At 42.7% G+C, this 12,222-nt stretch overlaps 1 protein-coding gene across 2 annotated transcripts; it reads right to left on the reverse strand.

Moving 5' to 3' along the window:
- Positions 1 to 2,313: 2,313 nt before the first annotated feature.
- Positions 2,314 to 10,238, reverse strand: LOC121284950 (gamma-crystallin S-1-like). Of its 2 annotated transcripts, none has more exons than XM_041200924.1 (3): positions 10,224 to 10,238; positions 3,303 to 3,545; positions 2,314 to 2,589 (listed from the first exon to the last, which is right to left on the reverse strand). In XM_041200924.1, exons 1-3 carry the CDS (start codon positions 10,236 to 10,238, stop codon positions 2,314 to 2,316), a joined length of 534 nt encoding a protein of 177 aa, XP_041056858.1. The 2 variants fall into 2 exon arrangements, with proteins under 2 accessions (XP_041056858.1, XP_041056859.1); XM_041200925.1 differs by having other exon boundaries at positions 2,314 to 2,582; positions 3,299 to 3,545.
- Between the last annotated feature and the right edge of the window lie 1,984 nt (positions 10,239 to 12,222).

Consider the following 12,222-nt stretch of genomic DNA (forward strand, 5'->3'; position numbering starts at 1 on the left):
TGAACGGACCACAGGAGACTCAGGTACAGGTTACGATTGTTTATTCAAGCAATTGCAAGGAGGGCACCATCTCAATGCAGCTTGAGACAGTACTCTGCTAAGCTACAAGTGTTCACCATATTTATACATTATTGGTCACATACAAGAACATCCTCCAGATTCCGATCTTGTCAACATATAGGTTTACATTAAACAGGCAGGTCTCTGGTACAAAAGTACATACATCATCTGACCCTATTTTCACCCAGGCTTTCCTATCTAAGCTGGGACCATCTGTCCTTCCCTTATCTGTTGAACAGCATACTTAATCTATGTTATTGCCATCTTCTGACTCCAGTCTAACTCTCAGGATCTTGCTGGTGATTACAAACCCTGAGGGTGTACAAAATTTGAGAGTGTATAAGGTTCATCTGGTTTAACTGTCTAATTGTTGATTTACTGATTTGCACTGGCCTGCCTACAGATTCTAATTTAAGTAATTAATTCTGTTATAATGAATTCTCCCTTACCAGAAATTCTCATTTACTTTCTTCCCCCTAAAAATGTGTGACCAAGACTTTTAAAGGGCCCCCGGTCAGCAGGCAGTGTCAGGTGAGCCCTATAGGAATCCTGAAGGGAAAGTAAGCGTGGACAAGAGAGCATTATATTGCTTTGTACCGTATGAAGGTAAGTTCACGTTAATGATTGCTTATGTCTGTCTGCAGGCTCACAATGAGCTATAACTGAATATTTCAGCATGTCTAACAGCTGCAGGCATTGAGGATTTGTGCATCTATGTTATCTTTCCATTAAAAGATGTCTGCACCATCCGAGCAAGGAAAGAGCAGCTCTAGAAGGAGCAAATGTGCCCCCAGGTTCACAGAGACAGCGCTTGATGCATTCCCCCTTGCAGTGGAGGTTCGAGTCGATTGCCTCATCCCAACAAGGGGCAAGAGGAGGGACCGTAGGCAGACTCGAGCTGCGTGGGAGGAGCTGGCCAAGCATGTCTCGAGCATGGACATGGTCAGACGGAGCTGGAGGCAGCGCCAGAAGAGATTCAATTACCTAGTGAGGTTGGCGCAGGTGAGAATGAGTCACGAATCGCAAGGCTCAAAATCCTCACTGCATTTGAGGTACAAGTGCTGTCCCTTATAGACACCCAGGGGTAGAGGATTATAGGCATTGGCAAGATTGGAGGGTGACCTGGTTCTGGTGAGATGGCTGAGGTATCATACTAGGTGATAGGATAAAATGATCCCTGTGATTTGAAGGCGTATTAATGAAATGCAGTGTTTGGTGCTGCTGTTGCACACGTGGGACCCTTGGCAAGCTTTTTAATTGGTACAAGTCTTCGTTCATGGGATCACAGTTTTTGCGGAGTTAATTAATCCATGTGTGGCTGGGTGAAAGCGTATCGGAGTTAAGATTTGGACGTGACGCTTTTAGTAGTGTGCTAACTGATGACCCCCTTAACTAATTTTGTTTCTTACAGGAGAAGCCCCTTTAGCGCTGCCTATCGAAGAACTTCCACCCTCCTCTGAGAATCGACCCTCGGAGGGTGCGCCATCACATCCGTGTACGAGAGATTACAACACTCATCCTGAGTTGAAGGAGAAAATTGAAATTTCTGAATTCCCCTCCCAACGAGAGGGCAGTCTGTCTACAGAAATCTAATCCTAAATGCTGCAAAGCCCAGTTAAATGAGCACTTCCTGCAACCACAGCTTTCTGAACTGTAAGGCTGAGACTGCTGCCAACTCTGCCCCAACAAGCCTGCCCTTCAAAAAGACAGTTTCACACCTGATGTCACTCAGACTTTGAAGGCATTTTATTGCCTTCAGCCCGTTTATTGCACTCAGTGCTTGTTAATTGCCTCAGTAGGCATTTAAATAGAGATATCAACAACGCGAGCGGGTTCCCGACCTTTTGACCAGCGCCTGACGTCATCATGCCGAATATTCGCCTCGGGAAGCGGGAAAGGCGCACGTTCACCGAGCGAGCGGAAAGCTCGGGCCCATGGCTTACTGCATTGCTGCCGTGGTTCCCCTCACAGTGACTGAGTTTGAGTCTTATTTTCATACAGTCAATATATTAAATTATCAATAATATGGACAACATTCATCCCTAAATCAGCACTTATTGACCTGAAACATATTCCTGAGCTGAGGTGAATGGTGTAAAATAAACAACACGAAACATCAGCACGGTGAGTTCCATGAGATGTCTTTTGATCTCCACAACAATCCCAAAATAAATGAAAACGATGGCTGTGAAGTAGAGGAGGTTTTATTATTTTCAAGAATATTTCAGCAAAGTCATATTTGTCAAGAACAATCTAGAAATCTCTCATTCTTCTGAAAGATCCGATAGTTGAGTTGTAACCGCCCCAGTCACCGTATCTCCTATATTCACCGGGTCTCATGAAGTACTGTCGGCCTCTGTAGTTGGGATGTTCATAGAAAATCCAGTAACCGTCCATCACTTGGCAGGAGTGAATGTCACGGTGACGGAAACGATCATAGACAGATGGACAGTCATCCATGAATTCCATCATCTGTCCTCCAAAGTCAGGTCTCTCGTAAATCCTCATTCTGTAGTTTCCACCTCGGTACTGTAATATCAAAGAGCATACTTGCAATGAAAGTAACGTTGAGCATTCAGAAAGACATCCCTCTTGAGCAGAGGGATTATGAAGGGTTGCAGATGATATTTCTGAACAAACGAGATCATTATCTGTTGATTAAATTGGATCCCTCCTTCACAGTCTTACAGAAAAACACAAATCTTTGGAACAGCAAATTCAGGACGGATTCCAGTTGGACCATACAGATAGGAGATTTTTAAATCTCAATGTTTACTTCGGTTCCACATTGAGATCCGATGCTCTTTCTACCTCACTTAGTTTTAAAACATTCTAGTTCAGGTGAATGTATATCAGTAAGTCCTAACATTAAGCCTTGCTGAAAATGATATTTTTACATTGTAACCGTCAAATTCTAAGAAATAGGCTTTCAGTTCTAAATGATTTATTTACTTGAACCAATTCATCCCATAATAATATTGCATCCTATTTAAACTTTAGATCTGTGTTCAGGTTTCAATGCATTAATATTTAAGTTAAATTAGTTATACATTTAAGAACAATAGTTTCTATCTGTTATTATTTCCAAATTAAGAATATTTTGATTCTCCAAATACAAAGCATGATTGAAAACAGCTGAAAGGTTTCCTCAGTCGATACCGACAAACTCAACTGCCCAACAATTTATCATTTTCTACTCGTCCATCCGGGTTATATATAAAAAAGCAGCAAAGGTAACTTACATATGGGTAGGAGCGACATGAGCCAATGCTGTCATTGAATCCCATCCAGCGCTGGTAGTCAGGATATTCTCCCCTGCTCAGAACATACTGGTATCCCATGTAATCGGGTCTCTCATACAACACCCACCAGTCACTCATGACACGGATGGAGTTACAGCGGCTGAAGTAAGATGACAGGTCAGCACAGTCACTACTGCACTCATAGTACCGACCTTGGAAGTTCCTGTCCTCGTAAAAGATGATCTGTGGAAAGATACAGAGCTGAAAATTAATAATTTTTCAAACCAGGGGACACTGAATGAAGAATCCTAATGTCACTTATAAACACTGAGTTCTTGCCTTTCCCATTTTGAATTCACCGCTAGTTTAGCAACTGAATGCTTCACACAGTTTGGTATTTATAGGCTGGGCAGAAAGATCTCTCTCGGCTCCACTTTGTTATTCTAATGAGTCAATGCTGAAAATCAGCAAAATGGAACAAAAAGCCTGTTGCATTCTTTGCAGTAAAACACCTGAAAGACGCCGAATGTGTGTGATTCTTTCCCATTTGCTTTCATTTCACTTTAATTGTTATTTGAACAAAGCATTTCTGGAACAGTCACCGCTCTTAATTCTCCCAGATCTGTTTAATCAGCTGGTTTACTTGAAATAGCAAAGAGTAGAAAGTTAAGATGTGGAAAGAGCGACTTTGTTTTTTTTCCCTCGTGGACAAATTGCTCTAATCCAGAAAGGTCATCTGTGAAAAAGGGGCTGAGAAGGCATCAAGAAATCATATGTTTTAGAAAAAGCTCGTATGATAGCACATTCTTCTATCATCTCTATGCTTTAGGTCTCTGAGATCCCCAATTGTTTATGACCTTTCCCGTTACCGTGACCATTACCGTTACCATTATCCTGCCATGTGTTACTGGATTTTCTATGAACATCGGGTACAGACTTTTTAATGTTACTGACGTTTGATGACTATTCGGGAGGATTGTTTTATTATCCTTTGGAAACAGAGTGTTTATGCAGAACTTTCTCTGATGACAATGAAGAGAATGGGTTCTTCATTGATTAGCTTGTGGACAGTCTGTGGAACGACATTTTTGATCACCCGAGTGGACTTTGCTCTGTCCTTTTTCATGTTCCCAACATTTGAGAATGAGATTCCCTGTTTATTTTTGGCTTTATTGATTATCTTGGGTTGCCTATCAATGATGGAATGAAAGGTGAATAGTGCATGACTGTTCCCTGGTCTACCAGTGATCATTGTGATTCCTGAAACATCACAGTATTTTTCTAAATGTTACTCTGGCCTTGTTGGCCTTGCCCAGAGATCACTGTTCCTGCCCAGATACCACTCTATCTGCCCAGAGATCCCAGTATCTGCCCAGAGATCCCAGTATCTGCCCAGAGATCATTGTTCCTGCCCAGAGATCATTGTTCCTGCCCAGAGATCATTGTTCCTGCCCAGGGATCATTGTTCCTGCCCAGAGATCACTGTTCCTGTCCAGATACCACTCTATCTGCCCAGAGGTCCCAGTATCTGCCCAGAGATCATTGTTCCTGCCCAGAGATTTTGAAGGGGTTTGGTAGCGCAGATGCTGAGAGATTGTTCCCGCTGTTTGGGGAATCTAAAACCCAGGATAAGGAACCAAACATTTAGGACGGAGATGAGAGGCAATTGCTTCACTCAAATGGTTGTGTATCTTTGGAATTCTCTGTCCCAGGCGGTTGTGGGTGCTCCATCAATGACAATATTTAAGGCTGAGATAGCCAGATTTTGGGTCACTCAGGGGAATCAAGGGCTATGGGGAATGTGCAGGGAAATAGAGGTGAAGCCCAAGGTCAGTTATGATTGTATTGAATGGCAGAGCAGACTTGACAGGCTCTATTGTCTACTCCTGTTCCTATTTTTTGTGTTCTTAATCAAAATATCACTGAGGGTTGCATTCCATTAAGGGTGCCTTACAGTGCTTTGACTGATGTAACAAATATTATTCATGTGCACTTTACCTGGCTGAGCAGAACAACAGAAGCTCTGTGCTTTGTCATTTCTTAATTTACTGCATCAGAAACCCATATACTTGGGCTAGTTTTGAAATGGTACTGTAGTTTAAAATCCTGGAATAAATCACAGAATGATGGAACTGCTCAGTGATAGAATTAACTTTTGTGCAGCCAATAAAAAATTCATAAAAGATACAATATTATTTAAAATAATGTATAATTGTGAAGACATTCTACACTAATTGTTTGGCCAATAGTTCATGTGCTGTAGACTAATAATTCATGGTACATTGTCAATGTCACAATGGTAGGACATTGTTCCTGAAAAAACCACAGAAAAAGATGTAAGTGCCACCTGATCCCACAAGCCTGTCCCACAATCATGCTGGTTGGAACATTATGAAGAGCTGCTTCCTCCCACCTCAAAGTGACGTAGATTCCCCCTCTCTCCAAAGATCCATTGGGAAATCACAATTTCTCCTTTGAATGCTGAAGGACTCAGTGATCTAAACATTTTCATTGTCTTTTCACTGTTGGCTTAGCTTTTAAGTCTGGCCCCCCATGGGATGTCAGATCAGAGTGAAGAAGAATCATAGCTGTTCATCATTAGTAGCTCTGAGGAAAGGTTAGCAATCCGAAAAGTTAACTGTTTATCTCTCCGCAGATGCTGCATGCCCTACTGAATGTTACCAGTGATCCATATATCAGATTTCCTGCTTTTGGGAAAAGTTACCTTTATTGTTTTTCCTCCCTCTTGTTAAAAGTGTCATTTTTCACTGCAAGATTTCTAGAAAGTGTTTTTTGAAGAACCATGGAATAAATGCTTCTGGAAATCCTGTTCCCACTGCCCTTTGAGTTGTACCACTGTTGTAAAGTGAGCACTACAAGAGTGTATCCAAACATAGCTTTTGGATTTCAATACTGAGCAATGGATCATTTCTTTTCATTGAATGTGGTGAAGATTGGAAATGGATTCTACGATGTTGTTGTTGATTGACCTGATTTTCAATAGTTTAACTTTATACAGAGTTTATTTTCTTTTGGAGTTGTGGATGAGATTGTACTAAATATTATTGATAGATTTTACGTTAAAACTTTCTGATTTTTCTCCCAGCTTTCCTTTAGACGCCGTAATTGAAAAAGAAATTGCCGGCTTTGATTCAAGGATATATTAAATGGTTGAAGCATAGATTCCAGGGATAAAGAACTGTAGCTATGAGGATAGATTTGAGAGGTTGGGAGTGTTTATATTGGAGAAAAGAAGGCTGAGAGGAGGCTTGATAGAAGTATTCAAGATCTTGAGGGATATGGACAGGGTAAATAGTGAGAAACTGTTCCCACTCGAGATAAAATCAAGAACTAGAGGCTGCATATTCAAAATAATTGGAAAAAGGAGTAAAAGCGATGTGAGGAAGAATTTTATCACCCAGAGGATGGTTGGAGTTTGAAGTAAACTTCCTGAGAAGGTGGTGGATGCAGCTTCGACTGAGGCCTTCAAAAGGGAATTGGATTGCTATCTGAAAAGAGAGAATGTGCAAGGGATAAGGCAGAGGAGTTGGACTCGGTAGAATGCACTTTCAGAGGGCCAGTGCAAACACGATGGGCTGAAAGGCCTTCTTCTGGACTGTAAAGGTTCAGATGGAGGCTGTTCACTCATCATGTGTGTGCCAGCTCTCTACAAGAGCAACACAAATAGTCCCACTCCCCCATACTTTCCCCAGTCCCCTGCAATTTTGTTCCCTTCAGGTGCTTATCCGATTCCATTTAGAAAACCATGTATGAATCTGCCTCCACCACATGTTCAGACAATGTATACAGCTCCTAACCACTCCACACTATCAGGCAGTGTATACAGATCCGAAACACCCGGCACTTTCAGGCAGTGTATACAAATCCTAAACACTCCACACTGTCTTGCAGTGTATACAGATCCTAAACACTCCATACATCAGTCAGTGTACATAGATCCGGAACACTTCAAACTATCATGCAATGTATACAGATCACAAACACTCCACACTATCAGGTAGTGTATACAGATCCTAAACACTCCACACTATCAGGCAGTGTATGCAAATCCTAAACACTCCACAGTATCAGGCAGTGTATAAAGATCCGGAACACTTCAAACTATCAAGCAATGTATACAGATCACAAACACTCCACACTATCAGGTAGTGTATACAGATCCTAAACACTCCACACTATCAGGCAGTGTATGCAAATCCTAAACACTCCACAGTATCAGGCAGTGTATAAAGATTCTAAACAATCCACACCTTCAGGCAGTGTACACAGATCCTAAACACTCCACACTATCAGGCAGTGTGTACAGATCTTAAATACTCTGTATTAGCAGGCATTATGTACAGATTTTATGCACTCTGCTCTATCAGGCAGTGTGCACATCCTAAACACTAAACACTATCAGGCAGTGTATACAGATCCTTAACACTCTGCACTATCAGGCAGTGTATACCAATCTAAATGCTCCGCACTAGGAGACTGTGCATACAGATCCTAAACACTCTGCACTTTCAGGCAGTGTATACTGATCCTAAACACCCCGCATTATGAGGCAGTGTACACAGATCCCAACACTCTGCACTATCAGGCTGTGTATGTTGATCATAAACATTCCACATTGTCAGGCAGTGTGCACATCCTAAACAGTCCAAACTAGCAGTCATTTTTACAGATCCTAAACACTCCACACTATCAGGGACTGTATACTGGTTCTAAACATTCTGCACTATGGAGCAGTGTATACCAATCCTAAACACTCCACACTATCAGGCTGTTTATGCAGATCCTGAACACTTTACACTGTCTGGTAGAGTCTACAGATCCTAAACACTCCATACTGTCAGGCAATGTATACAGACCTGAACACTGTGCACTATGAAGCAGTGTTCACAGATCCTAAACACTCTGCACTATCAAGCAGTGTATACAGATCCTAAACACTTCACACTTTCAGGCACTGTACACAGATCCTAAACACTCAATACTACAAATTAGTGTACATAGATCCTAAATACTCAGCACTATGAGGCAGTGTATTTAGATTGTAAACACTAGGCACTATCAGGCAGTGTATACAGATCCTAAACTCTCTGCACTATGAGGCAGTATGTACAGATCCTAAACACTCTGTACTATCAGACAGTGTATACAGATAATATGCACTCCGCTCTATCAGGCAGTGTGCACATCCTAAACTAGACACTATCAGGCAGTGTATACCGATCCTAAATGCTCCACACTAGGAGGAAGTGTATACAGATCCTAAACACTCTTCACTATCAGTCGGTGTAGACCGATCCTAAACACTGCACACTACGAGGCAGTGTATATAGATCCTAAACACCCCACACTATGAAGCAGTGTATACCGATTGTAAACACTCCGCACTATCAGGCAGTATATACCAACCCTAAACACTCCACACTATCAAGCAGTTTATGCAGATCCTGAACACTCTACACTGCCAGGCAGTATATACAGATCCTAAACACTCCGCTCTATCAGCCAGTGTGTACAGGTCCTAAACACTCAGTACTATCAGGCAGTGTGTAAAGATCCTAAACCCTCTGCACTGTCAGGCAGTGTGTACAGATCCCAAATGCATCGCACTACAAGGCAGTGTTTACAGAGCCTAAACACTCCATGCAAACAAACAGTGTATGCAGATCCTAAACACTCCACACTATCAGGCAGTGCATACAGATCCTAAACACTCCACACTATCAGGCAATATATACAGATCCTAAACACTCTGCACTTGCAAGCACTGTGTACAGATCCTAAACACTGCATATTATCAGGCAGTGTGTAAAGATCCTAAACACTCCACACTGTCAGGCAGTGTATGCAGATCCTATCTCGACACGATAAGGCGATGTATGAAGATCGTAAACACTTCAAACAATCAGGCAGTGTATATGGATCCTAAACACTCCACCCTATCAGGCAGTGTATACCTATCCTCAGCTCTCTACTGTCAGGCAGCACAGACAGATCCTAAATACTCCACACTATCAGGCAGTCATGGAGTCATAGAGGTCTACAGCAGAGAAAAAGGCCCTTTGGCCCATCAAGTCTGCACTGGTCAAACAAATCCCATTTTCCAGCACTAGGTCCATAGCCTTGTATGCCATGGCATCGCAAGTGCACATCCAAATACTTCTTAAATGTCATGAGGGTTTCTGTCGCTACCACCCTTTCAGGCAGTGAATTCCAGATTCCCACCACCCTCGGGTGAAAAAATTCTTCCTCACATCCCCTCTAAACCTCCTGCCCCTTACCTTAAATCTATGCCCCCTGGTTATTGATCCCTCCACCAAGGGGAAAAGTTCCTTCCTATCTACGCTATCTATGCCCCTCATAATTTTATATACCTCAATCATGTCCCCCCTCAATCTCCTCTGCTCCAGGGAAAATAACTCCAGTCTATCCAATCTCTCCTCATAACTAAAACTCTCCAGCCCAGGCAATATCCTGTTAAATCTCCTCTGCACTCTCTCTAGTGCAATCACACCCTTCCTATAATGTGGATTCCAGAACTGCACACAATACTCTAGCTGTGGCCTAACCAGCATTTTATACAGTTCCAGCATAACCTCCCAGCTCTTATATCCTATGCCTCGGCTAATAAAGGCAAGTATCCCATAATGCCTTCTTAACCACCTTTTCTACCTGTCCCACTATCTTAAGGAACCGGTGGACATGCACACCAAGGTCCCTCTGATCCTTGGTACTTCCCAGGGCCCTAACATTCATCGTGTATTCCCGTGCCTTGTTTGTCCTGCCCAAGTGCATCACCTCACACTTATCCGGATTAAATTCCATTTGCTACTGATCAGCCCATCTGACCAGCCTGTCCATATCCTCCTGTAATCTAAGGCTGTCCTCCTCACTATTTACCACCCTACCAATTTTCATGTCATCCACGAACTTACTGAACAACCCTCCTACATTCAAGTCTAAATTATTTATATATACCACAAACAGCAAGGGACCCAACACTGATCCCTGTGGAACCCCACTGGACATAGGCACCCAGTCCCAAAAACACCCCTCGACCTTCATCCTCTGCTTCCTGCCACTCAGCCAATTCTGAATTCAATTTGCCAAATTGCCTTGGATCCCATGGCCTCTTACCTTTGTTGCCAGTCTCCCAGGCAGGACCTTAACATAAGCCTTGCTGAAGTCCAAGTAGACCAAGTCAAATGCATTGCCCTCATCTCCACACCTGGTCACCTCTTCGAAAAATTCAATCAGATTGGTCAGATATGATGTCCCCTTAACAAACCCATGCTGACTGTTCTTGATTAATCCCTGCTTCTCCAAGTGTAGATTAATTCCATCCCTCAGAATTGCTTCCAATAGTTTCCACACCACTGAGATTAGGCTGACTGGCCGGCAGTTCCCTGGTTTGTCCCTTCCTCCCTTCTTGAATAACGGTACCACATTGACCGTCCTCCAGTCCTCTGGCACCTCTCCTGTGGCCGGGGAGGTATTGAAAATTATTGCCAGCATCCCTGCGATCTCCTCCCTTGCCTCACTCAACAGCCTGGGATACATTTCATCCGGGCCTGGAGATTTATCTACTTTTAAGCCTGCCAGACCACATAGGACCTCCTCCCATTCTATGCTAATTTCTTTAATTATATCACAGTCCTTCTGCCTGATTTCCATACCCATGCCGTCCCTCTCACTTGCGAACACCCCGACAAAGTATTCATTTAGAACCCTACCTACGTCTTCCGGCTCCACACACAAATTACCATTATGGTCCTTAATGGGCCCTACTCATTCACTAGTTTTCCTCTTACTCTTAATGTACTTGTAAAATAACTTTGGATTTTCCTTTATTTTACCTGCCAATGTGTTTTCATGCCCCCTTTTTGCTCTCCTAATTTCCTTTTTAAGTTTCCCCCTACACATTCTATACTCCTTGAGGGCTTCCACTGTTTTGAGCCCTTGGTATCTGCCATAAGTCTCCCTTTTTCTCTTTATCCAATCCTGTATATCCCTTGACATCCAGGGTTCCCTGGATTTGTTGGTCTCACCCTTGGTCTTTACTGGAATATATTGGCCCTGTACTCTCCCTATTTCTTTCTTGAATGAATCCCACTGTTCTGACGCAGATTTACCTAAAAGTAGCTGCTCCCAGTCTACTCTGGCCAAATCATATCTGATCTTATTAAAATCGGCCTTCCCCCAATTTAGAACTCTGATTTCTGGCCCATCCTTGTCCCTTTCCATAACAACCTTGAATCTAACGGAGTTCATTCCCTAAAATTAAGTCCAGGACCGCCCGCAATCTTGTAGGACCTTCTACATACTGGCTTAAAAAGCTCTCCTGGATACATTTTAAGAATTCCGCTCCCTCTAAACTTATCACACTATGAATAACCCAGTTAATGTTGGGGAAGTTGAAATCCCCCACTATTAACCCTAGTATTTTTACACTTCTCTGAAATTTGCCTATGTATATGCTCTTCTATTTCTCTCTGACTGTTTGGGGGCCTATAGTACATTCCCAGCAATGTGATTGCTGATTTTCTGTTTTCCAGTTCTACCCATATGGCTTCATTTGAGGAGCCTTCTAAGACGTCATCCCTCCTTACAGCTCTAATTGATTTCTTGATCAATATTGCGATAGCCCCTCCTCTTTTACCTCCTTCCCTGTCCCACTTGAAGACCCTATATCCCAGAATATTGAGCTGCCAAACCTGCCCCTCTCTCAACCATGTCTCTGTGACAGCAATGACATCATACTTCCATGTGTTAATTCGTGCCCTCAACTCATCTGCCTTATTCATCAGACTCCTTGCATTAAAATAAATATCATCCAACGTTGCCAAACTCCTTTGTGCCTTAACTGGCCTATAATTTCTATGTCTTCCAGACTCACTTGCTG

Source organism: Carcharodon carcharias, chromosome 12, assembly GCF_017639515.1.
Source record: "Carcharodon carcharias isolate sCarCar2 chromosome 12, sCarCar2.pri, whole genome shotgun sequence".
Classification (NCBI taxonomy): domain Eukaryota; kingdom Metazoa; phylum Chordata; class Chondrichthyes; order Lamniformes; family Lamnidae; genus Carcharodon; species Carcharodon carcharias.